General features: G+C 52.7%; 3 protein-coding genes across 13 annotated transcripts; 2 read left to right on the top strand and 1 right to left on the bottom strand.

Annotated features, from left to right (window-relative positions):
- The first annotated feature begins 280 nt into the window (after positions 1-280).
- On the top strand, positions 281-5,223 carry Pycr3 (pyrroline-5-carboxylate reductase 3). The gene is made up of 6 exons (XM_032916967.1): positions 281-435; positions 2,510-2,574; positions 2,959-3,138; positions 3,386-3,598; positions 4,658-4,750; positions 4,891-5,223. Exons 1-6 carry the CDS (start codon positions 345-347, stop codon positions 5,071-5,073), a joined length of 825 nt encoding a protein of 274 aa, XP_032772858.1. The 5' UTR covers positions 281-344; the 3' UTR covers positions 5,074-5,223.
- Positions 5,224-8,202: 2,979 nt separating this feature from the next.
- Tigd5 (tigger transposable element derived 5) lies at positions 8,203-12,301 on the bottom strand. Its single transcript, XM_032916828.1, has one exon. It carries the CDS (start codon positions 12,164-12,166, stop codon positions 10,238-10,240), a length of 1,929 nt encoding a protein of 642 aa, XP_032772719.1. The 5' UTR covers positions 12,167-12,301; the 3' UTR covers positions 8,203-10,237.
- A 68-nt stretch (positions 12,302-12,369) lies between these two features.
- On the top strand, positions 12,370-26,942 carry Eef1d (eukaryotic translation elongation factor 1 delta). Of its 11 annotated transcripts, none has more exons than XM_032916751.1 (11): positions 12,627-12,709; positions 16,664-16,679; positions 18,730-19,835; positions 21,293-21,413; positions 21,831-21,902; positions 25,168-25,224; positions 25,526-25,625; positions 25,705-25,805; positions 25,968-26,189; positions 26,508-26,702; positions 26,840-26,942. In XM_032916751.1, the coding sequence occupies exons 3-11, from the start codon at positions 18,730-18,732 to the stop codon at positions 26,876-26,878; spliced, it is 2,013 nt and encodes a 670-aa protein (XP_032772642.1). In that variant the 5' UTR covers positions 12,627-12,709; positions 16,664-16,679; the 3' UTR covers positions 26,879-26,942. The 11 variants fall into 11 exon arrangements, with proteins under 11 accessions (XP_032772674.1, XP_032772668.1, XP_032772692.1 ...); XM_032916745.1 differs by having other exon boundaries at positions 21,290-21,413; XM_032916765.1 differs by lacking the exon at positions 25,168-25,224 and having other exon boundaries at positions 12,628-12,709.
- Positions 26,943-27,927: the final 985 nt, after the last annotated feature.

The following is a 27,927-nucleotide window of genomic DNA, read 5'->3' as shown; positions in this document are numbered from 1 at the left end:
TACTTGAATCATCCGGGGATGGTTCAAGCTTTTTTTTTCCTCTAAATCTCCGTAAGGCTATTGGAGAGACTCTAGCTTAGGGTTTCTCAGGAGAAATTAGACAACCGGCTTAGGACTAGCTCCCCATCCTTTCTCTTCTTTCTCCTCAGCAATATCACCTCAAGTAACAAAATCCATGTGTCTGCGCCCGCCCCGCCCCGCCCCGCCCCTCAATCCTCCCAGAATCCGCCCCGCCCCGCCCCGCAGTCCTCCCCGAACCCGCCCAGTCTCTTCTGTCTGTCAATGCAGCTCTAGTGGGCGGGGCCCGCTGCGGCAAGGGCGAGAGAAGGCCAGCTCGGAACAGGATGGCGGATGAGACGCCTGAACCTCGGCGTGTGGGCTTCGTAGGTGCTGGTCGCATGGCGGAAGCCATTGCCCAAGGCCTCATCCGAGCAGGTGGGGAGGCGAGGCCTGGTTGGGGGAGCTTCTAATGGGAGGAACCCGTAAGTCTTGGCGGGAGGGGCGCACGTGGTACCCCAAGGGCCAGTAGCGTGAATTCTCTGGTTTCCTATGTGAGAATCCTACAACAGGCTTCTATCAAGGCCTCCAGAGTCCCTGGGTGAGCTCGCAGCCCCTTCCCAGGCGGGTGAGTGGGCGGGCCAAGCGAGGTGTTTAAAAAAAACAGTTTAGGGGTTGGGGATTTAGCTCAGTGGTAGAGCGCTTGCCTAGCAAGCACAAGGTCCTGGGTTCGGTCCCCAGCTCCGAAAAAAAAAAAAAGAAAAAAAAAAAACAGTTTAGTTTATTTAACACTGATTGTATTGGTGAATGATAATCCTTTAAATATATTGCATTAAAGGAAATTATGATTGACTTCACGCGTGACTTCTTTGTGTGTGTGGCGGGAGGGGGTTGCTTGTTCGTTTGTTTGTTTGTTTTCAAGACAGGGTTTATTTGGCCTGGAATTTGCTGGTAGACCAGGCTGGCCCTGAACTTTTTCTGCCTCCCAGAATGCTGGGATTAAAAGTGTGAGCCACCCCCCAGATGGCTCGCCTTTAACTTTTTTTTTTATCTCCTTAATGTGGCTGTGAGTTGATAGTTCCATATGTGACTCAAATCATATCTTAGATTGAACTGATTTAATGCCAAGTTAAATGTCCAACTTCCTGGCCTCTCTTTCTATCCATGCCTCAGCTCCACTCTCAGAGGTGGGCAGCTGTGTGGACATTTGGGAGGAAGATTGGCCCTGTGTTCTGAAGAGTGTCTTCCATTACTGGTTTGTCATCTCTTCATGGCTACAGCACCTTGAATTTGAAGGTCGAAGTGTCTCTACCAGGGCCAGATGTCTGCTACCTGGGAGTGGAGGGTAGGGTGAGGAGAGAAGCAAACTCTTCCAGGCTGAGGACCGCTGGTGTATTTAGCTGATGCTAACACTAGCCTAACACTGCTGTACAGTGTTTAGAAACTTTATGAACAGATTGCAGCTAGAGAAAGTTGGTGACCTTTGGGCTCTCTGATTTCAGCCGTACTTCAAAGTCCAGAGGCCCATGATTATTGGAGAATGGCTTCCTATAAGCCGCAGGTGTTTCCATGTAAAACCTGGCAGTTCACCTGCCTCTTGATGCCATACAAACACGACCACTGACATAAGTAGCTCCCTCTGTGTTCAGGTTATAGCATGAACTTCATCTGGCCCAGTCTTTCTATCCCTATATCCTCCAAAACCAGATAATATCCCCCAGAGGGGCCACTTAGTCTCCCCAAGACATTCCAGCTCACTTACCTGTTGAAAGGGAACACATCCCCTGTTAGGTCTTTAACAGACTGGCTTTGTTTTTTTCAAGTCATGGTTTCTCTATATGACCCTGGCTGTCCTAGAACTGGCCTATCGACCAGGCTGGCCTGGAACTCAGAGATTCGCCTGCCTCTTTAAATGCTAGGATTAAAGGCATGCCACATTATCACCAGGCTAAGATGGGCTATTTTTTTTTAAGATTATATGTTTTATCTGTGCACTGTGTGTGCATGCACGCTTACACACTTGGTGTCTTCAGAGGCCAGAAGAGGACACTGGTTCCACTGGAAGTGGACTTATGAATAGCTGTCAGTTACCCACGTGGATTGTAAGAACCTATCTATCCCAGGTCATCTTCAAGAGCTACAAGTACTCTCAACTGCTAAGCTGTCTCTCCAGACCTTTACCAACTACCTGGCTCTCCACCATACGGCCTTAGCTCTGGTGTTCCCTCACAGGCTTTGCATTTTGGCCAACAGATCTAAACATTCCTGTCAGCTGTCCCTTTCCTGAAGGCAGAGACCCTCGGACATTCTTCCTTGTTAAGATTGGGCAGGTTCCTGGCCCCAGTGTCCAACAGAAATGACAGTGTCGTTCAAGTACCCTTGAATTGCCTTGATTGTTCAGCCCCAAGGACAAACATCCCTGCCGTGTCCCTATGGAGCCTTAGCCTCACAGTGGATTAGCAAGCCCTTTCCTATCTCCCCAGACCTCACCAGCTTTTGCCCTTCTATCCAGGCAAAGTAGAAGCAAAGCAAGTGCTGGCCAGTGCACCAACAGACAAGAACCTCTGCCACTTCAGGGTGAGTGCGACATAGGGCCTTGTGTTTCTGAAGCATTTATCAGGGGCCAGGTATGACTGGAGGTTTGAGATAGTTTGGTCTGTCCAGGAGAATTGGTAGTCAGAGGCCAGGAAGACAAGCTTCTGGAAGGACTAGAGCAGATGCAGTACGTGCCTGTGTAGGGTGGGTGTGGATACTGGGAGGAAAGGTTCCAGAAGGTAAAATTTAGAGCTTTAAGAGCAGGGCCTGTTGGATTTGGCTTAGGCCTTGGAGACTACTGCAAGTACAGACATTTGTAGCAATATAGGATACAATATGGGATACAGAATGATCTATGGCACACAGATGAGCCTGTGTAGGATGCCCCCTCACAGAGCCTCATTTCTGGCCTTTGTGTCTGTTTAGGCTCTGGGTTGCCAGACTACTCACTCCAACCACGAGGTGCTGCAAAACTGCCCACTCGTCATCTTTGCCACCAAACCCCAAGTCCTGCCAGCCGTTCTGGCAGAAGTGGCCCCTGTTGTCACCACTGAGCACATCATTGTATCCGTGGCTGCTGGGATCTCTCTGAGCTCTATGGAGGAGGTGAGTGGCCCCTTGGTGTGAATAAGGCCTGACTCTGAAATAGGTTCTGTTGGCCATGCTCGGGAAGCAGACAGCATCCTAGCCAAGCTCCCAAAGTTATCTAGTTGGCTCACCAGGGTTAGGGGGCTGGGATAGTGTTCTGCCAGTGTACCTGGGATCTGGGGACTAGAGGCTGCGTTTGGCTGAGGTGTTTGCCTAGCAGGCCCAGTCTCTTAGGCTGCCTGACACTGAACTTTCTTCCGTCCAGCTGTTACCCCCAAAAACACGAGTACTGCGAGTCTCTCCCAATCTACCCTGCGTAGTTCAGGAGGGGGCTATGGTGATGACACGAGGCCACCATGCTGGGAATGAAGACGCCAAGCTCCTACAGAACTTGCTGGAAGCTTGTGGGCAGTGCATAGAGGTTCCTGAGTCCTACGTCGATATCCACACTGGCCTCAGCGGCAGTGGTGTGGCCTTTGTGAGTATTGTCTTAGCCCATACCCTTAAATGTAAGCCCTTAGCAAAGGCCTTGCTCTCGAGGTCTCAGAGTCAAGGTCTTCAAACGATCCACGGGCCACCCGTGAGTTCTGCTGTCCCTCAGAACATCATGCTTTATTAGACCGTTGAGGCTGGCCCCTTTACCAAACTTCTGGGTTTAGGCCTTATAGCCTAGGTATCTGTGACCATGTTTAGGGTTTTGTTTCCTGCAGTTCTGAGCCAGTGCCTCTCAACCTTCCTAATCCTAATTCCTGTGACCCTTTAATGCAGTTACTTATGTCGTGTCATTTTCATTGCTACTTCATAATTGTAATTTTGCTACTGTTATAATTTATAAATATCAGTGTTTTCTGACGGTCTTAGACCACCCCTGTAAAAGGGTCATTCAACTCCCAAAGAGGTTGACAGGCATTTTCTCTCTCTTGGTGACCCAAACATAGGCCAGATTAGACAAGATTAAAAGTCAGAGGGGTTGGGGATTTAGCTCAGTGGTAGAGCGCTTGCCTAGCAAGCGCAAAGCCCTGGGTTCGGTCCCCAGCTCCGAAAACAAAAAACAAAAAAACAAAAACCGTAAAAGTCAGTAAAGTTAGGTTTCTTAGGAGGCAGCTCTCTGGGTGGGTTCACCCATCTCACAGGTGGAGGTCAGTGAAGTCACACATCCAGGCCACAGCAAGGGAGTTTTATAGAGCTTAGGGGAATCATGATGATGTATCAGGTAGGAGCTGGGTTTGTGTCCGTAGCATATGTGGTCAAAAACTGAGCCCCTAGGTGAGCACTCGTGAGTCCCGAAATGGAGAGACAAGGAGTGATAACATGTTTGCAGATGGAGGAGTTTCCTCTGTGTGGGCGGCATTGTGGGAAGGAGAGCAGATGGGGTTTCCCAGCCTGTGAGGGTGGATGAGCAAGGGTTCTAGCCTAACAGGGGTCACCACCCACAGGTTGAGAACCACTATTCTGAGCATTCTCTAGCTGTGAACTGTGTCTAGCCAAAGGTCAACTTTGACATGTGTCTTCCCAACTCCCGATGCTGTCGCTACAGGTGTGTACATTTTCGGAGGCCCTGGCTGAAGGCGCCATCAAGATGGGCATGCCCAGTGACCTGGCCCACCGCATTGCTGCTCAGACCCTGCTGGTGAGTGAAGGAGGAGGTTGGTAAGGTTTGAGTGCTCTGTCTCCAGCAAACAGGAAGGCAAGCCTACAGAGTCCAGACAGGCTGGGGAACTATGTAGCTGCCTCTCTTTTCCTCCCACTACCCTTCACTCTTCTCCCTAGGGGACAGCCAAAATGCTGCAGCAGGAAGGGAAGCACCCAGCCCAGCTGCGGACTGATGTGCTCACACCAGCTGGAACCACCATCCACGGGCTTCATGCCCTAGAGCAGGGCGGTTTTCGAGCAGCTGCCATGAGTGCTGTGGAAGCAGCTACCTGCCGGGCTAAAGAGCTCAGCAAGAAGTAAGGCAAGGCCTCAGACGAGACTACAGGCTCCTTGCCCATCTGCAGGCTCTGTGGTGAGAATAGCCCTGCGTGGGTGTTGTATTGGGCGGTCCTCTGAGCCTAACGGCCATAGTCTTCATCTGAGAAGCTGTGATTACCCGTAAGATACCATCAAGAGTCAAGATGGGGTGTGTTGACTATGACGTTCAGTCAAGGATTCAAGGAAGGAAAAGGGAGGGTCACTCGATCCTTCTCTGAGATTCCAGATCCTCCTTCTGCACCTCCCAGCCAGTTACAGTTGTGTCCTCATTGTGCGTGGCCTCATGGTCTCAGGAGCGGGTAGAATGTGTAGCCTGTGAAGGTGGTAGACATCATCCCCCATGCTGGCATGAGACATTTGATGGTTGTGACTGCTTTGGGATCACCCACACTCCCGTAAGCAACACCCCGTCCATATTCTCTAAGCCCAATAAACTCATTTGTTCCCTAAGTTGGACTTTAGTGGAATTGTACTTTGTTTTGTCCTGGGTACCTTATAAAGAGAGGGTAAATATTTATATTTCCTCGGGGAGAATTCCTGCAACACTGGGTACTTGCCTCCTTGCTTCTCTAGATCACCCCCATCTTCCCATTGTCCCACCTCTAAGAACCATGGGTCGCTGTCCATCTGCAGTTGGAAAAAGTATTCATTTCTGGAGGCCTCCTTACCCTGCAGAGGGGCAATAGCCCTACTGTAATTGGTAAGGTTGGCCTCCAGTATCTGAAAGCTGGCCTGTTTTAGAAGCAACAAAGTATCTTCTGCTCGCCATAAGAGCTACTGATTCTGGTCTGGAGCCCTGGCCCTCCTCTGATTTTTCATGGGACTTCTCAAAAGCCCATGGTCACACTCAGGAGGATAGGATGAGAATGGCAGAGGAATAGATGTCACTTGTCCAAGGAGCTCCCTCCCTCACCATGAAGCTAGAGCCTTGGCCCATAGGAGGAAAATTCGTCCCAGTGGAAGCTGGGAAGCCCACCGCCCCCAACAAGCATACCCTTTCCTAGTTGAGAAGCTGCATCCAGGTCACTCCTGCTGCAAAGATAAGTTGTCCGACTTGCCCTGTTCGCCAGTCAAGGGAGAGAGCTGTTTGAGGTTTCAGAGGTGTGTCCTCGCTAGCTTTGGAAGACTAGAGCCCTGCCTCCAGCTGGACATAAGCTGCTTCCCTACCAGACCTAAGCTGGCTCTGTGGCAGGTAGAGCTTGAGTCTCCAGGATTCTGGCTTGGGTCAGGAGTCCTTGAGTGCCCTCTAGCCCTGGAATTATGACTACAGGTACTGCCCTAGCAGGATTTGACTCTGTAGGATTTGAAAGAATATCAAAAGGATTTGATATTATATCTTATAACAGCACGCCAGGAAAACCAGGACATAGAGAAAAGTGAGGCAACAGGACTGAGGGCCCAGCCTCTGAGACCACTGCATAGGGAGAACCTGATGTGGTTCTAGCCCTGTCTCAGGTACCCTCGCCCCCAGGACAATCCTTGCCACTCAGCCGCCCAAGTGCTGACTCCCTCACTTTTTCTGAGCAGCCTCCTGAGATTAGGTGGAGGCACCCATTACTGTGGCTCAGGGCAGCTCCCATGGTGGCATCTGTTAGCTGAGTGACACTAAGTGAGGTAACCCTTTACCCACAAAGCAGGACTAGTGAATGGTAGTTACAGACAGGAAGAGGCTGTCCCACTTCCTCCAACACTGCAGCCCTGTGTTCTCTCAGCCCTTTGCCTTGGATTCCCAGTTCTCAGCCCATTCCCAATGGGTAGCTCCTCTCAGCCAAGGGCTACCTGACTGGACTCTGGCACTGTCACTTGCCATCCTGGGTCCAGTCCATGACCCTATTTCCTCATTTATAAGAATTTATAGAAAACTGGTTTAGCTGTTGTGTTTATACAGAGTACTGAGTGAACGGGCTGATAAGAGGCTGAGAAGACAGGCTATACAGACAGCAGAGGGCTCCACTATCCCAGCTACAGGGCCAATCGCCTGTGCCATTCAGACATAAGACAGTCAGCTTCCCTGAAACCGGACCTCTAAGCTATCTCAAGTCTAGGTAGGATAGAGTCTCAGGGACTGGTATAAGGCACCCCTTTATGGGAACTCCTTGGGCAGCCCACCTGCCAAGACAGTCAATGATGGTAGTAAGCCAATGGCTGTTTGTCCCTGGAACCAGGGCTGGGAAGTGGAACACAGCCCTTCATTGCCCAGTCATGGTCTAGAGCACATTGTTACATGGCCTTAGGTTCACTGGGACACAGACTGTTGGCTACTCAGAGAAGCAGCTTTGGGGCCATGCAACTGTGACACAGGCCTCTTCCTGCTGTATGTGGCTTTCTGAGATAAAAACTGGTAGGTGCTCATGGCATTCTCTTTAATTAATATTGTCCCACTTTGATGCACTCCCCACCCCCATCCTATGCAAGCATTAGATCCAGTCACAAAAATGAGACTAAAACAGGGTAGCTAACGAAGTCGACCTGTTTCACCTTTATTACGTGTGGCCAGGTGAACTCAGCTGCGAGCAAGGTTGAGTGTCGGAGAAAGGGCCCTACAATAGGACAGGAAGCCCATAGGCCCAAGATCCTCTGGAGGACAGCTGCTGGCGTCAAGATGCAGATGCTCTTGTGGAGACATTCAGAGGAGGCTAAACTGTGTGCCAGGTCCCCGCTGCCCTTCCCACAGGTAAAGGGCTCGGTCCCCCTCTGCTGATGGCTCCAACAAAACCCACGTTCCCCATCTCTGTGTTGGGTGCTTTCTCCAGTGTTTATGGATCCCAAGGTAGAACCCAGAAGAAAAGGCTGATTAAACTCCCCAGATCAAACTATGGGGAAAGGAACACAGTTTCCTTGTGATGCCCTCTGTACTGAAGAAAGTCATATATATGAGAGTGTAAGTTTCTCTCCTGAGGGGCCATGAATCCCAGTGGAGCTCCATCGGACACTGAGTACAGAATTGGGGCTGAGGTCTCTGTGCACCGGGCTATTCAGCACCGTAAGCCTCAGAGTTATAGGATTCCCTGCTGGGGCATATGCCAGGCAACCTGGGCAAAGTAGCCTCTTCCACAACCAGGACTCAGCCACCAGAACCCCTGCCTATAGCATGTAAAGAACACCAGAATGTTTCATTCTAATTGGACATTTTTTTTTTATTGTAGAGCAGTTGTTTGAACCCAGGGCCTTAGGCATCCTAGGCAAGCACCCTACCACTGCACTACATCCCTAGGCTGAGAGGACACCTTTGAGCCTCATCATGATCTCCCTAGCCCAGTTAATGATAGCACACAGACACAAACCTGACAGGAACTCTCTGTAACTCAGCCAGGCCTCACTTGCTTGTTTATAGGACAACCGCAATACAGGGCCCTAACAACCTCCTGGGCCTCGTGTGCCCAAGTGAAAGGGGCTTGAACTGTTAAGAGAGGCTGGTGAGAGAGGTCTTATTCCTGAGCCCTAGTCTCTGCCAACTCTAGTCTATCTGGGCCAAGGCCAGATTGAAACCTCTCCAGAAGAATGGTATGTGTATAAGAACAGCTACTGGAAGCTACTCAGTCTGAATGTACACCCAAGGCCCAGATCTGCCTCTGCAGATTGTAGGTCTGTCACAGCTGGATGGTAGCTCCTAACCGAGTGCTAGGCTGATATGGAGGCTGCTGGTATAGACACTTTAGACTTTTGAAAACCCACCCAAGTAGCTAGTGTTCCAGACCCCAGCCAGCTACGAGGTTCCCTAGGTCTTCACTGGGGAGGCTGGGTACTTCTATGGTCAGATGGGCCCTAGTGTGCACAGATGGAGTCTGCTCCCTGAGCCCCAGTTCCCTTGCTCCTTGCTTTCCCTCAGCTTTTGATATTTAAACAGACTTTTGACTGGGATGTTGTGGCTCCAAGGAGCTGAATTCTTGGACCTCCATGGAAATCACTTTTGCATACCTCACTCAAGGCTCTGCCCATTGCCAAGCTGTTACACCCCCTGCCCTTCTCCACTTCAAGTTTTCAAGGCTCAGACTAGGAGATGGGAAGATGAGGGGAGAGTACTAGGACAAGGGCTCAGGACAGTGTTTCTGCAAAGACACAGCGCCCCTCCTTAAGACGCAGGTCCCTTAGCTCTAGACCGCCAGCAGTAATCTGAATCCACAGTTGGACAGAGCAGCAGAGTGATACAAAATGTGGTCATTCCTTTGAGCCTTTTCTCCTTCAACCTGGGCCGTCCAGGATTGCTCCTGAGCCATACCCTTGGCAATTCCTGGTGGACAAGTTTAGGGGGAAGAGCCCATGAGGTGAGGGGTTGACTCTAAGGCACTGCAGCCTCTCCAGATGGTTGCAAAGGCTATGACTTGTTTCCAGGTAGATCAGATTGCCCTGGAGCTAGACAAAGTGCTTTGTGGTTTGTCCTGCCCACTGGTCAAGCCACCTGGGTCCAAATCCAAACAGTTGCCAACCTCGTGAATAGAAGACCTATCCAGAATGGAGTTTTTAGAGGAGGCACTAAAGATCTAAGTAGAATAGAATTTACTTTACTCTCTGCATCCAAAACCTTAGCCAGCACTGGGCTTCCATTTCCCCCTTCCCACTCTCCTGGGAGCGTACCACCTCAGGCCTGGGACTGGAGCTTTGATCCGGCACCATAAGGCCCTGCAGTTATTAGGGCGAGGGCAGAAGAGCCCAGAGACCACCTCACCATGCCAGCACTCGTGGTTCCCTAGGAAGAGCATCTTTCCAAACAGGTTTAATGTGTTTTTAAAACAAAACCAAGTGCTTCCCCACGGAGATGAGACCAGGTAGCACCAGGGAGGCAGATGAAACAGCAGCCTCATCCAGAGCACATGGAGGCCAGGATGTGTGTGCGTGTGCCTGTGCGTGTGCATGTGTGTGCTCGCGCGTGCCCCATAGGGGCCAGAATGGAAGTACAGTCAACTGTTCTCCAGTAGGTGCTGTGCTTATGTGCCCACATGTGCCTACCCAGGGAAGAACAATTTGCTTCTTTTAGCTACTTCTCCAGGACCCTGTGGATCACCGGGTAGTTCATCCTCCAAGCTGGGCTGGCTTGCATCCCTGGACCTCTACAGTGGACTACCAGGGAGAAAAGGTGGAAGGTGGAGAACTGTGTATGCCCCCTCTCTCCCAGTGCGGCAGGAGAGAGGCCACTGGGCCAGGGTAGTCACACACCATCATCAGAAGCTGCTGCTGAGGGGCCAATGCCCCCAAGCCTCCGTGCCATGGTGATGAGGGACCGTAGCTGCACAAGCCTCAGCGGTCCCACTTCTCTAGGATCCTGACTTTCCAGCCACCTCAGAGCTGTCTCTAGTCCCCAAACAGCTTCCCCAGCAGTGGGGACCAAAACTCCTCCTTGTTCAGTGGCCTCTTCCTCCTCCTCCTCTCCAGCCCCAATGCTGGAGGGCAGGCTAGCTGGGGATGGAGGAGCTGCAGGGGCCACTTCTTCTCCGCAACCCTCAAGGAGACCTCCATCATCATCCAGGTGTAGCCACTCTGCCACCTCTTCAGGTGCCAGGCGTTTGTAAGCCAGAGCTGCCAGATGTGTGAGGTCACTGAGCATCCTGCTGTGTTCAGCAGCCTCCTCTACCTGGTGGGCAGGCTGCTGCCCAGGCTCAAAGGCTGCTCGCAGACCCAGCAGCCAGCAGCGCTCTATGCTGCCTGCCTGGACCAAGTCCCAAGAGAGGCCAGCCAGGTATAGCATGTCCTTGAGCATGAAGCTCCTCATGAAGTCCAGAGGAGAGCCACTGGCACAAGACACGGCAAGCCTCAGGAGCTCCCGTTTGTACAAATGCTTGAAGGCTGCCACCACACCATGCTCCAACGGTGCAGGGATGTGTGCTCGGCTGTTGCCCCTGGACAAGAAGAGGACTCGAACCGCACCATCAGGTGTTTGAAGCTCCTCTGGGGACCCAAGGAGCTCAGGCTGGCACTGCCTGGGAGTCCCCTCGCTCTCCTCCACGGCAGGCATGCTCCCTGTCCAGCTTGGACAGGGTGGATGGGCCACCAGCAGCACAGCCTTCTGTTGCAGGCAGCTTCGGCGCAGGTAGCGCTTGACACCAGGGACGAATTCCTCGAAGAACCAGCCCCGAAGAAGAGGGCGGCTGAGCCAGGCATCTGGACTGTAGCGGTAGGAGGCCGGGAACTTGTCCTGGTTGTGGTGACGCAGGCTGGGTGGGTCTGGTAGCTGCCCGATGACTAGTGGTTTTAGCTTGTGGCTGCCCGTCAGGTTGGCGGCCAGCAGTACTGTCACTCGGTCGCTACGCCAGCGCCGGCTGCACCCACCAGGCTCCCTGGAGTCGCCAGTGCCCGGAGTTGCGTTCTGCTCCGGAAGTAACCTCCAATAAAGACCAGTAACGTTAGCATTGTAGATCTGCTCGTCGCCATAGCCACCCTCGGAATGGGGTAGAGTGGCCGGCGCACCGTCAAGTAGAAGACCTGCGCTCGGCGGCTGCGCAGGCTCCTCTTTGACAGGCGCGGGTCCTGCGACCGGGGGCTCAGCCTCACCATAGATGCGCTGGCTAGAGATGCCATGGCGCTTCTGCCAGCGCCAGAACCAGCCGTGGCTAGCCTTGAAGGTACACTCGGGGCCGTAGATCTGGCGAGCAAAGGCCTCAGCCTGAGCTTGGATAACTGGTCCGGACAGTGGCACGCCGTGCTGGCGCAAGGTGAGGAACCACGAGTAGACGGCGCGGTCGATCTCCTCCTCGTTGGCCAGACGCATCTTCTTGCGCTGCGTGCCCACTTCTCCACCTAGCTGGTCCAAAAACCAGCGCAACTTGGGCTCGTCCTTGAGCCAGCCGCGCAGTGTGCCTCCTGGCACGCCAAAGTCGCGGCACACGCTGGCCTGCCGCTCACCGCCCTTGACGCGCTCGATGGCTTGTAGCTTGTCTTTGATGGAGTAGGCCTTACGGAAAGTCATCTTCACGGCCACCCGGGGCCGCGGCCCGGGTGCTGGGGGCGGTGGGCGCGCTGTAGAACCCGGGCCGGGCGCCGGCGATCGCGGTGGCTCCGCAAGGCACCGGGGCCGGGGAAGACGAGCGCGATGAGGGACCGGGTGCAAGGCTGGGCCGGCTGAAGGGCTCGCGGGGTACATGGCGTCGGCGCCAGGGACCACCCGGGATAGCGAGTCTGACACCCCGCGCGGGCCGCTTGGGGCGGGGCTCGGGGGCGGGACTGCCCGGGTCCCTCCCTTTTGTCTCGCCAGCCTTGCTTGCACGGGCCCGCAAGTCCCGCCCCTCCGCCTCGTAGCGCCTGCGCAAGTCTGGTCTTGGGTGCGTCACCAGCGCGTGCGCACACCAACTCCATTTCGTCCCGCCCTAGTCCGGCAGCTCCACTTTTCGGGCTGTGGAGGGGTGCGGCGTGTCGGGAGATCCGGTTCTTGGCCGCTAGCGATACCTCCTTGGTGAAGTGCGGTCCTCGAGGTAAATGTCCTCTGGCTTCTACCATGGTGGTTCCTGTATGCATCATGATGCATGCTCTGAGGGCAAGGTACCGCGTGCCAAGGGTTGTGTCCCCCGCCGCGCCTTTCGTGGTCTGTGCCGCTGCGTTTTCCGGGAGCTGCGTGGTCGCCCTCCCTCTCCATTGCAGTCCTGAGCTCGCAGTTCCCGGTTTTGGTTGCTGCGTCCTTGGCTGGCGTGTGAGTACCGCGGGCCCCGCCTCATGGAGCGCACGTGCGGCAGAGGCCTGGAGTGCCCGTGCCCCGCGTCGTTAGGGTTGACTCTAGTGGGTCCGTGCGGGCTGCGGGCGGGCGTCTGGGCCTGTGTAGAGGCGGGCCGCTGGCCACATGGTTGCCAGCTTCCTGAGCGCTGTTTTTGGCTGGCCGCGCGGCGGCTCGGCACGGTCTTGAGTGACACGGCTGCCTTGCGGTCTGTCGGGCTCTGGAGCTTTGGGAGCCGGCGTTCGTCTGCCTCAGCTCTTGCCAACGCCCTAGATCCTTGCGGTTAAGCACCGAGGGCATACCGAGCTCTAGGAATAGAGGGAGATTGTTTCGGGTGCAGCCTGGTGGAACTTACACGGCCCACGAACACAGGGTAGAAAAAGGGCACGTGATGCCAATTGGCTCAAAAGTAACACTACTGATTTGAATAAGATGGTCTGGGCAGCTTTCTTGGGAAAGGGGCGTTGAAGGGTAGGTTGCCCTTTTTCTAATACGTGAGCGCTCTCTCCCGGCATCATGGTTTCCTAGAGTGAACTGCTACTTCGCAGCAAAAGAACTTGGTGAAGCTAATCTTGGGGTGCTACTCCCAGGGATGCTTCTGAATTGGCCCTGTCACTCAGGGATAACTGGGTCTTACCTCAGGCGGAATCGCGTGGATGAAGCAAAGGACGGATGTGACAGGACCACCGAGTGCCCCCTAAGCCAATCTCAAGGGGCAGCAGAGTCAAGAGGAAGAAGTCAAAGGGACAAGGAGTCCCCTTCCCAGGCTCTGTGATGGCCAGTTCATCATGAACCTCCTTTCGGACTGTGGGAGAACTCAGCAAACAGTTGGAGAGTTGGCAGAGGGAGCCGTTTAGACTCTGTGACCTGGGATTTGCTCTGCATGGCTCTCTGTCCTCTCAGGAGGAGGCTGCTGCAGGGTTGTCTTCCAGGCGTATCTTTTGGCATAGTACAGATAAGGCAGAGTGCTTGAGAGAGCTCGATGGTCAGCAAGAGTGACTCTTGGGGGATGCAGGTAGGAGATGTGCTGGCGTTGAGCATTTTTCTTCTGTGCTAGGGACCTAAGATGCCTGTGTGCCTATTGGAAGGTTGTAGTCATTGAGACATTTCGTGCAAAATCCAGGCGCTGGAACATGCCTTGGTCTCTAGCACCACGTATCATTTGACTCAGCAGATTGGGTGGTACCAATCAGAGCCTTAATTTTGCTTCCTGTGTCTAAGATGACACGACCAACACCCTGGCCCCCTTAAGTGTGAGGTATGGCACAGATATTATCGGATGTGAAGGAAGAGCTGAGAAAGCAAGCTGGCTAGCACAGTCCCAAGACCTGTGTGTCAGGTCCGGGTATCATCAGCTGGGACAGAAATGGAGCCAACAAACAATGGCATTTGGGGTAAGGAGATTGGGGCTGCCTGGCTTTAGACTGGAGTGACAGCATTAGCCTCTGGGTCTCCCGGTGGGCAAACAGCTCAGGCTGGGGTTTCTGAGTAGGGCTGGGATTATCCAGAGTCAGAGAAGCAAGGTGGGAGCTTGGAGATTAGAATTTAACCCCTGAAAAATGACCCAGGCATCACTCCTGTGCCCATATACGCTGCAGTGTGGCTATCCCATTGCGCTTCGTGGCTGTTGTGACTAAAATGCTAGTCTTCCCTCCCGAGTCCTCGTCACATTCCAAGTGCTACCCGCTGCCCCTTTGAACACCAGACACACAAAAGCCCCCCACCCCATAGGCAGCATTGTTTCACAGACTCAGACCAGGTGAGCCCAGAGGATTGCTATTGGGGGTGAAGGGGGTACAAGTTGAATTTGCTGGCAGACCCATTCCCTACCCGCTTTGCTCATTTCTACTCCTGTAGAGGACAGACAGTATTGGGAGCCCATCACTCTCAAGACTGAGGGGGTGACGTGCTACCTCAGAATGTCCAGAGGACAGAAGGTATGGGCTTAGGGCTCAGAAAGCCAGCTCTTGGGGCTGGAGAGATGGCTCAGCAGGTAAGAGCACTGATTGTTCTTTCAAAGGACCTGAGTTCAATTCCCAGCAACCATATGGTGGCTCACAACCATCAGTCATCTGTAATGGGATCTGATGCCCTCAGTGTACTTATATACATAAAATAAATGAATAAATCTTTTTTTTTAAAAAAAAAAAGACAGCCAGCTCTTCTATGGACATTTTTTACATTCCCAGCACCTGGAATCTTCCAGGCGTTTGCTACTGTGATGGGGCACAGCTGTGACATACCCTTTCTTATCTTCCTCGGGCTCCAGTTCACAAGCCAGAAGTGCCCTTGGCAGAGGCTGCTGCCTGGCCCACATTGATGGAAGCCATGAGAGCCTGGAACACCAGTGCCCTTCTTTGCAGAGCCGTAGTAGCTCAGCCCTCAGAGGCTGCAGCTGGCTGGTACAAGCTTCTTGTGAGTGGAGGCTCGGTCTGGGTGCCGAGCTACGTGGCCATACCTGGCTGTGTTGTATCTCAGGACGTAAGACGCATTGGGCCTTGTCTGACACTCGGGTGCACTTGCCTGTACCCGGGGCCCCCAGAGCTCAGACATGAGCTTGACAGATGACCAGGTCCTTAGGGGTTTTTTTTGTTTTTTTTTTTTTAAGATTTATTTATTTAATGTATGTGAATACACTGTCACTGTCTTCAGACACACCAGAAGAGGGCATCAGATCCCATTACAGATGGTTGTGAGCCACCGTGTGGTTGCTGGGATTTGAACTCAGGACCTCTGGAAGAGCAGGCAGTGCTCTTAACTGCTGAGCCATCTCTCCAACCCCAGGTTGGTCTTTTATTAAGATTTTATGTATTACGTGCACGTTTGCTCTCTTCAGACACACCAGAAGAAGACATCGGATTCCCATAAAAAATAGTTGTGAGCCACTATGTGGTTGCTGGGAATTGAACTCAGGACCTCTAAAAGAATAGTTAGTGTACTTAACCAATGAGTCATCTCTCCAGCCCTGGTCCTTAGGTCTTGTATCCTGGAGTCCATTCTATGCCTGGGAGCAGATCAGGACCTGCTTAGTCCACTTCCTTTTGGGTCCTTTAATGTGCTGAGCCTGCTTCTCTGGAAGCCTGTTTTCTCTCTGGTATCTCTTCAGCATGTTCCTGCCATTGCCTAGATTAAAGCCTCAGGAGAAAGGAAGCCAAGCCCATCCGTGTAGGCTTGTGGGAACTGACAGACTTTCCCTGTGGGTGTTTGAGACAGTCACTGTTTCCAGGTTGCTTTTTCCTGGACAGCTGCAGGTTTCCATGTGCGTGCCTTCCAGGGAAGCAATGGAGTTGAGGTATGCCCGAGTCTGGGTGCAAACTGGCTGATGTTCCCAGCCTGATGTGCACCTGTGGGGAAAGCAGGCTGGGGAAGACCTTGTCCCTTGGGTGCTTTAGCTGCTTGTACTACTACTGCCTTGGGATGGCACCCCCAAATGCTTGGTCTCTATGTCCCCAACCCAGAGGTGGCATCATTTTAGTGAGAGATCACACACTGGGCGCTGGTGGCAGCAGAGACCCACCGTTTGGAGCTGTCTGGACCTGGAGCACTTGGTCCCTTGGAGGTTGGACGGAAGGGAGATGTCCTTATTGTCAAAGCCCTGTCAGCAAAGGAGAGAGGCCAAGGGAGCATCCGTAGGTACTAGCTCACCTTGATGCAGCTGGGAGCTTAGAAGAGGGTGGGAGCAGGCAGCCTCCATGGTGGTTTCTGCTTGTCCCTTAGATAGTAGGAACCCTAAGAGCTACATAGCAAGGGCTAATGAAAGAGTGCTGCCTCTCACGTGTGAGGACCTGGGATTCGGTGGTACTGTGTACCATGTCATCTTCTGTTGCCATGCCATCTCGACAAGCAGCTTCAAAGGCTGCCCAGGCTGCTGTCTGGCGTGGGTGGCCTTTCCCACCGCTCTAACCTTGCCGCTTTTCCTTCATGCTGTCCTAGGAGTCCAAAGCAAAAAGTAAGTACGCCTGCATAGCACCCTGTACCTCCCCTCACCTGAGCCAGAGCCCCCCAGCCATCGCCTTGCCTGAGGGAGGCATAGCTATGCAGAGTTGAGCTTGCTGGAACAGGGCAGCGGTGTGGTCAGCTTGTTCTAGTGGCAAGTAGGTACCAAAGTGGCCCTGGCACCTAGCAGGTCGGCACATAACCCTCTGCCCTATGGAGAAGCTGGGGCCAAACATGAATTCGCGGCCTGAGGAAGTATCTAGTTTCTGCGACATTGTCCTGCCCCATCGAGGGATGGGGGGCATTGGAAGCAGCTACATCTGTTTCCTTCAGGAGGGTTCCTGGTCTTAAGTTTCGTGAGGGGGGCAGGTTAGTGGGCATTGCTGAAGGGAGTGGGGATAAATCCAGACCTGTAGTAAGTACTCCATGAGAACAGCGGCCTTAGGGACTGAGAGCCAGTCGTGCCCTGCTGTGATGGCATATACTGCCCCCTTGGTGACAGTGGGTGATGTCACAATGCTCTGCCTCCTGGAATCCCCCTCAGTCCCTGCCCCTGCCCCTGCTACTTGGCCTTGGTAAGTGAGGGGGTGGCCTAGAGACCTCTCTACACTGGGCCTCTGTGTCTCCCGGTCCTGGCTTCTCACAGTGAGAGCTTGGGTGGACTGCACTAAAGAACTTTAGCTCTCACTTAGAGGTAGGCTTCAGGGTACGACAGGAAGAGTTTTCTGAGGTCCTCAACGTGGGAGAGGCTTAGATAGCTAACACTCTTCCAGTCAAGTGTTTTGTTGTGTGTATTAAGGAAAGGCCCTAGACAGTGATGTGAAGAACTGCTGTCCAGCCAAGGGCGTCCTCACTCACACTGCTTGAAAGCCTGGGTCTGTAGTAACAGACCCACAGAAGAGCCATAGACTACAAGAATCTTGATAGGGTTACCCCTTCTAGGGCAAAGCAGCTCTAAGAGTATTTACCCGCCTCCTTCTGGGCCGCCTGGTGGAGCCTGCAGCCTGTCCTTTCTGCAGAGCCACATCTGGTTTCGGGAGTAGTAAAGTCTTGCCTGTGTAGCTGTTGCTGTGTGCTTCAGAGCCACACTGGGCCGAGGGAGCAGAAGTCATTTAGCATTCGAGGTAACATCTTGTCCACTGATTACAGTAGCAGGTGAGATAGGGTGTCATGAGACCGAGGGTTCCGTGATGACCCTTTGGTTCAGATGGATCCAGAGTTTTGTAGTCTGGTGGCTGCCTGATCCGGGGGCATCACCTTTAGATTAAGGATCTCTGTTGCTGGTGGCGATGTGCATGCAGTCTGCTGCTGGCACAGCCCCCTCAAAGAGTTCTAAGACTCTTTGCCCTGGAAGGGCACACTGGTCTGTAGGATAGTTGTATGGCCAAGGTAGGAGCAGGTGACTTTCCAGGATGCCCTGCTTGCTGGTGCCCCATCCACCTGGGCAGTCACAAGTCCTTGTCAGTGAACTAGAAACATCAGCCACCTCAATGCGGTGCCAGGCACAACATATGCAAAACACAGACAGATTAAGTTTGATTTCACATAAGCCACGGGTAATTTCTTGCTATAAGTGAGCGTAGAGCACCTCACGGGATGTGTTTGTACTAAAAAGCAAGACAAAGGACAAAGCTGCAAAACACCCCCTTCTGATTATTTATATTAAAGTCCATTGTTAATGAGTACAGCTGTTTGTTTTATTTGGCACCCTAGCTGGGGGCCCCTTAAGCAAAGGTGTCTGGTGAGTTTGGAGGTGTTGTTTAGACCCCTTTCTGAACCTATTGGGCTTACTGGATAGCACAGGCAACATTTATAGTAATAAGATAATGGGTGTGTGCATATATTCGTACGCTGTTTTTGACTCGCAAAAGTCCCTTGTGTGGCTTTGACTTTTGTGCCCTTGCATGTCATCTGGGGAAAACCCTTTGGTGGCGTTTCCCCTGCCTTTCCCCACGCCTCCCTGCCCACCTTTGCCTGCTCTACTGAGGAGGGCAAGGGAGGCAGGTGCCTCTACTGTGTTGCAACTGCCTTCTTGTGCTTGCTTTTTAATGCTGCGCCCGAAGATGAGGAGTGGGAAGGCCTCTTGTGCGCTGGAGACCGTCTGGGAGGACAAGCACAAGTATGAGGAAGCCGAGCGGCGCTTCCACGAGCATGAGGCCACACAAGCCGCCGCCGCCACCTCTGTCCAGCAGCTCCTGGCCGAAGTGCCAGCTGTGAACGGGCCCAGCAGCCAGGAGGACGCGGAGGACACCGACGAGGCAGAGACCCCCAACACCAGCAGCAGGAGTGATCCTAGGAAGAGCCACGAGTGCAAGAAGCCGCTACAGAAAAAGAGGAAGCGCTCCCCGAAGAGTTGGCTTGGCCAGGCAGACCTGGCCCTTGTGGGCCTCTCAGCTGACCACGTATGGTTGGACAAGCCACTCTTTGACCAGGCAGAAAGCTCCTACCGCCAGAGGCTGGCAGACGTAGCTGCCCAGGCAGCCCAGCCGCCTGCCCTGGCCCCTCGAGGGCCCTGTACACATGGAAGCCATGTGGCGTGCCACCATGTGACCTGGGGGATCTGGGTCAACAAGTCTTGCTTTGATCAAGCTGAGCGGGCTTTTGTGGAGTGGTCTCAGGCCTTGCTGCTGGCTGCAGAGGGGAGCCATAAGCAGGGGACTCCTGACACAGGCCAGCAGGCTGTCACTCCTGACCTGGCCTTGGCCTGCCAGCCTTGTCCACCAGCCAATGGCCAACCTCCTCTGGGCAGCCTGCAGGCACTGGTGAGGGAGGTATGGCTGGAAAAGCCCCGGTATGATGCAGCTGAAAGGGGCTTCTATGAGGCCCTATTTGATGGCCACCCCCCAGGGAAAGTGCGCCTGCAGGAGCGAGCCAGTCAGGTGGAGTGTACTCGGAGGGGCCGCAGAGACCGTCGGAGCCGCAATACTGTAGGAAACAAGCGAGCTGGGTCAAAACGGGCCGATGGGGAGGCTCCTTCTGCCTTGCCTTACTGGTACTTCCTGCACAAGGACGCAGAGGCCCCCTGGCTTAGCAAGCCGACCTACGACAGCGCCGAGTGTCGCCACCATGCCGCCGAGGCCCTGCGGATTGCCTGGCGCCTAGAAGCTGCCTCACTGGCTCACCGACCCACGCCCCGTTCTGGCCCATCCATGTCCAGCCTGAGACCCAAGTAGGAGAAATGGCTGCAGGTGTTGGGATTGACTTAGTCTACAAAAATAGGGGTTCCTCATACTCCCCTGTGTAGGGTTAGTGCGGGCACCAGTAGTTCTCTGTCCTTGAAGGTTACAAAGTTGTGAGTTGTGGTGTTGGTTAGGAAAGGGGTCCAAGAGCACCAAAGACATTGTCTGCTGGGTCTCTGGTACCTGATAGGTCTTGATGCCCCGTAGCCCAGGTTATAGTATATGCCCATTGAGGTAAGGTAGGCGTTAGATCCAAGAGCACGTGGCTGATCTGGCAGCCTCTGAAGGGGGCTTGTGTTTTGTGGCCTCCCTGTGGGGAAAGAACCCTGCCTAGATTCCAGCCTCCATGGAATCTTGCTCCAATACAGGCGGAGTCCTAAGATTGGTCTCTGAAGGCCAAGGTATATATGGCCATGAGAGGTGGCCTCCTAGGCAGATAGGTGTAATAAATAAATACGGAAGGGACAGAAGTGGTTAGGGAAGGAACATCGAGCTGGGGCAGTGAAGGAGGAATGGGAAGAGTCCAGTCCCTGGGGATCTCTATGTCCTGTCTGCCACCCACCCGCCCTGTGTTCACCAATGTGTCCTGGGGAAGGGAAGAAATGTCAGGCGTGTTTTCTTACAAGAAGACACTTAGGATGGGCTGGTGGTGGCCTGAGGCCGTCCACACAAAATTGGCAGTGTGAGACTGGGTGGGTTTGTCACACCTGTCAGGAAGGGCAGGATAGGGCATGGTGGGCTCCGTGGACACTTGCGTACCCCAGCTCTCATACTGTGCCAGGTGCAGGAACTGCGTGGTGGGGCATGGCTCGCGGAAGCTCAGTGACCTGGACTCCGGTGTGGTATTCACAGAGCTTTCATTGTATCCTTGATTTTTTTTTTTAAACCATCTTAATCAAAACATAACTACTAAAAGTACTTATATATTGAAAGAATGACACATTGCATACTGGGATAACAGCATTTTTATGGAAAATAGGGAACAAAGTGGGCTTGCTCATCTACCAATCTGTTTGGCTTAAAGGATGTGTATGGCTGGCTGCTGGCCTTCCAGCTGAGCTACTCTTGTGCTCTAACTGCTGGTACGGGTTACAGTAGGATCGTATGGCTCGAAAACTCAACTGGAGGGCTTGCCCAGGGATCATACCTCACCCAGGCCCTGGTAGGAGAACCCACTTTGGTGACAGAACAGCGGTTGACTTCCTTTTGTGTGCGGGAGGGGCTTGGTGTCGAATTGAGAACTGTTTGTGGTCACGGGCAGCCGTGAGGTAGTTGATGAGCCGGACAGGACTGTGAGCTGGCCCAGCATGTGATAGCCTTCAAGGTGCCTGGTTCTTTACCTCTGACCTGAGTGATCAGGCTGGGGAGGCCTGGCGCCTGTGGGGAAGGTGAAGCCAGGGCTTAACCCTAGCCATTCTGACCTAGCCACTCTTTCCCATCTCAGCAGAAAAATGGCTACAAACTTTCTCATGCACGAGAAAATCTGGTTTGACAAGTTTAAATATGACGATGCAGAAAGGAGATTCTACGAGCAGATGAATGGGCCTGTGACCGCTGGCTCTCGGCAGGTGAGGACTCTACTCGGGGCTGGTGGAACCAGGTGGGCTAGAGACATGTTAAGGCCAGGTGACTCCTGGGGTGCTTCTGCTGCTGGCTCCTGATCCTAACACATGTGCCACCTGAGGGCAGCAAGCAGACAGGTGTCTGGGGTGGTGTGGTGCCAGGCCTCAGCATGTACGGCTACCTGCAGACTTTGTGGCCCTAGCCTCGATCACCTACCTGCTTTTCACTGTCTGGAGCTTCCTGTGTAATACCTACCTCCTCCTCCTAATGTGTTCTTGCTTTTTGAGTGAGGGTTCTTGGGGCTTTTGTTTTTCTCTGTGGGCTTTTTTTTTTCCTTTTTTTGTGGTGTGTGTATGTGTGTTCAAAAAAAATCTTTTTTAAACCAAAACCAAAAAGACTGGTTCTTTCTGCACTGTCTGCAGGAGAATGGCGCCAGCGTGATCCTCCGAGACATTGCAAGAGCCAGAGAGAACATCCAGAAATCCTTGGCTGGAGTGAGTACCTGCGGCCCATGTACTCATGGGCTCGTGCTCGGCCAAACAGCATGTCTGATTGTTTTGTCTTGTTTTTTTCTTTAAAAACAAACCAAAAACCAAAATAAAACCCTTAGTTTAGTACCACTGACTATTTTGGCCTTTGGAGCAAGCTAGGGCACAAGGTGTGATGCTGTGCTCTTGTAGGATGTGAGTGCTAAAGTCTCCGTGCCCACACTGTCATGGAAAATGGTCTTGCTTTCTAGATTTTTCCATGTGTGTCTCTCATGCATATTGGAGCTCACTCTAAGTTATTCATGCAGTGCCTGCCGTGGGCTGCCTGGGCTAATCAGTGTCATTCTGCAGGGTGTGTACTGTCGGCCTTGGAAGTCTCCCTTCCTGCTTGTCCCCTTGCTAAAGCAGCACGCGCCTCCAATAGGCCACTCTGTTGTTCTTGATTGGGTGGGGCCCTTCATGGAAAGAGGATGCCTACTTGGTTTGGTATGCTTGTCAGCATCATCTTAGACTAAGCCCTAGGGAGGGGTCCTGTGGCCTGCAAGGCCAGATATGCCCCATCTGGCCCTAGCCTTCTGGACTAGCTAGGGGGTGTGCCCTTTAGATAGCAAGCAGACCTGCTCTGTCTCCCTCTGTGTCTGGAGTGGGTTATGTGTCCTGTGTCTCTGATGACTCTTTAGTGAGTTACCACAACCTTACTGCTTAAAGCAGCAAATTTATCATCAAAATGGTCCTGAAGGTCAGAAGTTGAAATAGGGCCAAAGACCAGGAGAGTGCGCTCCTTCTGAGGCTCCGATCTCTCCGTGTGCCTTTCTTGGGCTAATGCATGTCCTTTGGCACCTCTTCCTCCCATCCTCTTACTTATCCCTGTGGTCCTCCTGCATTCCCACCATCACAAGGATTCTTGGGACTGGACCAAGCCTACCCATATAGTTCAGGGTCTTGTTTTGTTTTCCAACTGGCCATTTTTGAAAGCACACTATGTAAAGCATCAGACTCCTAGGCAACAGGCACTCCCATTCAGGAAAGGGAATGTAGAAGAGTTCCATACAGTTTCAGAACCCAGCCAGGCCTCCTGAATGGCTCCTTTGTGGCTCCTGTAGCCACTGGGGGACAGTTTTCACCAAATAGCACAGATGGGGTTGGAATTTTAATAACCTTCCTACCTGTAGAAGAGATCTTTAGTCTTTTAAACAATGTGGGTTTTTTGTTTGTTTTGTTCTAATATTTCATCCTGATTCCTCTTTTGGTCTAAATTAGTTGTGTTCTTGCCAGTAAAATTAACAGAACCTTGCAGATGTGCTTTGTCACAGAAAAATCTGCCACTGCAGGACGTTCCTTTGGGTATTTTTGGTCCCATCACATTTCTTGGCTTCTGTCAAGATGGCTATGAGAATTCATCCATGATACACCTGTTCTCTGACCTTTCTACTCTTCCCAAGGCAACACTGCTGCCCTCCACATTTCACTCTCCTGACTCTATCTTTTTCTTTGCACTCTATGATGAACTGTATTAAAGAATTTCCCCCAGCCATCTGGCCCCGGCTTCTTTGTGCTCCAGTGTGTCCCGTCCCCCGTCCCCCAGTTTATCTTCTCCCTCCCTTAAATAGCAAACAGAAAGCATCCTGCACCTTCCACACTTGGCTAGGAAATACCAGCCCCTGGCCGGGTATGCAGTCACAGCCCCGGGGAGGACTAGGGCCCCAGGGGCTTGCCACAGGTTGGAGGTCTGCACTGTAGAAGGTGTTTTCAGCTGAAGATGACTTTCTCCCATCAAAGTCCTGGAGACAGAGGGGCTAAACTCCCCACAGCGCTTCCCACCTTTAAAGGTCTGTGCCCACTGCCCTCTCCACATCTGTAGGACTTTGTCCCCGCAGCACCCCACACAGCTAGTGACTTAAACTGACACAGATCTGCCGTCTTACATACAGTTCTTGGGGTCAGGTCTTTAGAGGCATGTCATGGAGCAGGACCAAAGTGTCCACAGGGTCCTTCAGAAGTCTGTAGAGAATCTGCTCCGTCTGTTCCGCCTCACTCTCTGCTGCTGTGCATAGAGCATTTAGAGCTCAACCTTCCTAGTGCCGTGACCCTTTCATACCGTGTGGTGTGGTGCCCCCCAGTGTAAAATTATTTTCATTGCTACTTCCTAACTGTAATCTTACTGCTGTTATGAATCTAATGTACATCTTGGTTTTCTAATGGTCTTAGTTGTTCAACCCCATAAAGAGGTCGAGACTTACACGTTGAGAACCACTGATCTATGGGCCTTAGTTCCACCTATTAAATCTGCCTGACTGTGTGAACTAACATTACAGGCTTTGGAGATTCAAGTACAGCCATTTCTAGGGCACCGTTGTTCTACAGATGGTCAAAAAGTACATACATAGCCTTTTCAAAAAGGCTGCACACACCTGACCCCTTCTCTGTCCTACCTGACTTCTGTTCTGATCCTGCCATTCTCAAATCCTTTTCCTGTCTTGGCTCAGCTGGACAGTCCCTTGCCAGGTCTTTTGTTTTGTCCAAGGCCTTCTGTAATGCATCGGGAAGCCCCTAGGTGTTTTGTAAACAGCCCTTGCTTTCCAGCCTAGCCTCCATTCAAGTGTATCGGAGTCTTTTGAACTGCATGGCCTTGCTTGCAGGGAGACTAGAGGTACCTCCCTTCAATGCCATTTCTGCCAAATAGTACCATAGGGCTCTTTTGTCACACCAAGTTAAGAAAAAAAAAAACCAAAGTAGCTGGCCATGGTGGCACACTCCTTTAATCCCAGCACTTGGGAGGCAAAGGCCGGCCTGGTCTATAAGGAGTCCAAGACAGCCAGGGCAATTACTACATAGAAAAACCCTGTCTTGAAAAACCAAAACCAAACAAAGGTTATCTTTACTGTCAGCCCAGATGCTGCCTTACTGCATTACTAGGGTTGAAGGGTCATGTTTGGCAAAGGCCCGTGTTTGCTGTCTGTAACCTCTTCTATGGAGCAGATTCTGCCTGGCAGACACTGTGTGCTTGGCTGTCCCCCAGAGGAAGTCCTAGCAGAGCTTGCTGGGCTAGGACTTGCATGCAATTACTTTTCCAGAGCCAGTAACCTTCCTATCTATGAGTGGAGCTAACATCTGAGAGCATGAAGCAAAAGCCTGGGTTTCCTGCAAGGGGAGCCTGCCCTGTGCCCTCCTGAGCCTTCTGGGACCACCTCAGGAGCATGCTCACAGGTGCTGGCACCACCTGCATACGCCTTCCTTCTGGCCCCTCAATTGCTTTCCCTCCTGTTTCTAGCTCAAGGTGATGCTGCCCAACTCCCCTGAGACCCTGGGCCAGGCCACCCCTAGGACTGTAAGTCCTGTTGCTTTCTCTGTTTGGCTCCCTTGTCCTATATGCTCTGCTTTAGCTATGATGGTCACCGTGTACAGCCATTCTTGAAGATGCTCACCCTAAACAGGAAGGGTCCTGTGGTCCCTTACCTTCTGTTGTTGCTTTCCCAGCAGATCCTTGACCAAGTACTGCAGAGTACCCATTAAGACTGACTGAGCCTTTGCCAGACTTTCAATTCAGTCTAGGCTCTGCTTCTGAGTGGCTGTAAGGGGATCCTAGACGCAGGCTGAAGGACTAAGAGCAGCTGCTTCTTCCCTTACAGAGTTCAGGCCCTGGAGCCTCCAGTGGACCTGGTGGAGACCACAGTGACCTCATTGTGCGGATTGCCAGTCTGGAAGTAGAGAACCAGAACCTTCGAGGCGGTGAGGGCTTGGTCCTGACAGGTGGGGCTCCCCGGCTCCAGCCTCTGCTATCTGACTGGTGTCCCCCTTGTGCCCACAGTGGTGCAAGATTTGCAGCAGGCCATTTCCAAGTTGGAGGTCCGGCTGAACACTCTGGAGAAGAGTTCACCTTCTCACCGAGCTACAGCCCCACAGACCCAAGTGAGTCTTCCCATTTGGGAAGAAGCTTCGGACATGTGGTCCTGGCTTCTGTCCCTACCTACTGACTGTCCCAGGCAAGGCTGACCCTCGGGGCAGGCTGAGAGCTGAGATGCCTCCAAAGGGCCGGGTAAGCCTCAGCCTTCCTCTCTCCCTCTGCGGCAGCATGTCTCTCCTATGCGTCAAGTGGAGCCCCCAGCCAAGAAAGGAGCCACACCAGCAGAGGACGACGAGGACAATGACATTGACCTGTTCGGCAGTGATGAGGAAGAGGAAGATAAGGAGGCTGCCCGACTACGGGAAGAGAGGCTACGCCAGTACGCAGAGAAGAAGGCCAAGAAGCCCACGCTGGTGGCCAAATCCTCCATCCTCTTGGATGTTAAACCTGTGAGTGATAGAGTGAGAGGCCTCTGGGAGGCTAGGGACAGAACCTTAGCGCTGGAGATGGAGGGTGGCGGGGTGAGTGGCCGGCCCAGGCTCAGCCTCTGACGCATCCTCTTGGGTCCTGGTGAAAGTTTAAAGGTTTTGACATGAGAACAGAAATGTGGAGTGGGACACAGAAACCTGGGACTGTTTTTAAAGGCTCTGTAAAAAAAAACAAAAGTGTGTCCTGTAGGTCAAGGGAGGGAGTCGTGGGTATTTCTCCTGGTGTTCTAGAGGTTTCTGACATGGCTCACCGAGCCCCCACCCCACATTCCCTCACAGTGGGATGATGAGACAGACATGGCCCAGCTAGAGACTTGTGTGCGTTCCATCCAATTGGACGGACTGGTTTGGGGGGCCTCCAAGCTCGTGCCCGTCGGCTATGGTATCCGGAAGCTGCAGATCCAGTGTGTGGTGGAGGATGACAAAGTGGGCACCGACTTGCTCGAAGAGGAGATCACCAAGTTTGAGGAGCATGTAAGTGGGCATGGGCACAGGGGAGGGAAGACGGTGGACCTGGGACACTGGCTCCTGCTGCCCCACAGCCCCCGGGGAGGATGAGCCGGCAGGCCTCGGGCAGCGACCGCAGCTCTGCCCTTTGTCTCCATCCGCAGGTGCAGAGTGTCGACATTGCAGCCTTCAACAAGATCTGAAAGTCCGAGAGTGTGTGGTTTCATGTGTGTGAGCACTGCTGAGATTAAAGACTGAGACTCCGCACTTTGGCTCTTGTGTTACTTGGTGTACAGTGCTCTGCCGGGCTCCGGTCCATACTAGTCCCATACTTGTCCCATACCTGCCCACCTCTTGCCTCTTGTGTTCAAGCTGTTTGGGCCAGAAAGAGAATCCATTGGCTCCACATTTGTCTACTCTGTGTCTCCTGACCCTGCTGTTGATCATGTGGCGTACACCTAGGCCAAATCTAACACTCCTCTTCACTCTCCTTACCTCTGGGGCACTGCAGTTAACTGAGGTCTTGAGTAGGAGCTCATCCCCTGTATGTTCTGGGATGGTTAGAATATGGGCAGCCAGCTGAACTGTGTGGAATTTTGCCTGCTCGTTCCCCCAAAATCCCTTGTCAGTGCTTGGGTATTTGTGGTCATCTTAGGGCTTTACTGCTGTGTACAAACACCATGACCAAGGCAATTCTTATAAAGGACAACATGTAATTGGGGCTGGCTTACAGGTTCAGAAATTCAGTCCAGTATCATCAAGGCGGGAGCATGGCAGAATCCAGGCAGGCAGGGTGCAGGAGGAGCTGAGAGTTCTACATCTTCATCTGAAGGCTGCTAGCAAAATACTCACTTCCAGGCACCTAGGAAGTGGGTGTGATAGCCTACACCCACAGTGACACACCTATTCCCACAGGGACACATCTAGTAGTGCCACTCCCTACTTGGAACATATGCAAACCATCACAGCGGTCTTGGGACTGGTGCTGGTGAAACGGTGTGAACATCTAAGTTGAGAAGGTGTACCAAGTGTGGCTGCTTCCTGTCTGTGTTGTTCATCATGATCCTTAGTCATCAGGAAACAATGTAGTCCCTCCCCTTCCAAAGTTTTAGAGACTTTCCTATGGAACCTGAACAAAATCTGTCACCTAGAGAAGGCTGACTTAGCAGTTAAGAGCACTGGCTGCTTTTCTGGGAGATGGGGTTCATTCCCAGGACCCACATGGAAACTCACAACTAGCTATAATGTGACT

Source organism: Rattus rattus, chromosome 1 (genome assembly GCF_011064425.1).
Source record: "Rattus rattus isolate New Zealand chromosome 1, Rrattus_CSIRO_v1, whole genome shotgun sequence".
NCBI classification, from domain to species: Eukaryota; Metazoa; Chordata; class Mammalia; order Rodentia; family Muridae; genus Rattus; species Rattus rattus.
The sequence above is the reverse complement of the archived record's forward strand: the minus strand, read 5'-3'. Positions and strand labels throughout refer to the sequence as shown.

Excerpts from the sequence above, each read along its gene's own strand:
- Pycr3 (XM_032916967.1), top strand. The coding sequence starts at position 345 with ATGGCGGATGAGACGCCTGAACCTCGGCGTGTGGGCTTCGTAGGTGCT. Across the intron at positions 3,139-3,385 it reads CTCTGAGCTCTATGGAGGAG|CTGTTACCCCCAAAAACACG; the intron begins GTGAGTGGCCCC and ends TCTTCCGTCCAG. Across the intron at positions 3,599-4,657 it reads GCGGCAGTGGTGTGGCCTTT|GTGTGTACATTTTCGGAGGC; the intron begins GTGAGTATTGTC and ends CTGTCGCTACAG.
- Eef1d (XM_032916745.1), top strand. The coding sequence starts at position 18,730 with ATGAGGAGTGGGAAGGCCTCTTGTGCGCTGGAGACCGTCTGGGAGGAC. Across the intron at positions 25,225-25,525 it reads GCCAGGCCACCCCTAGGACT|AGTTCAGGCCCTGGAGCCTC; the intron begins GTAAGTCCTGTT and ends CTTCCCTTACAG. Across the intron at positions 26,703-26,839 it reads TCACCAAGTTTGAGGAGCAT|GTGCAGAGTGTCGACATTGC; the intron begins GTAAGTGGGCAT and ends CTCCATCCGCAG.
- Tigd5 (XM_032916828.1), bottom strand. The coding sequence starts at position 12,166 with ATGTACCCCGCGAGCCCTTCAGCCGGCCCAGCCTTGCACCCGGTCCCT.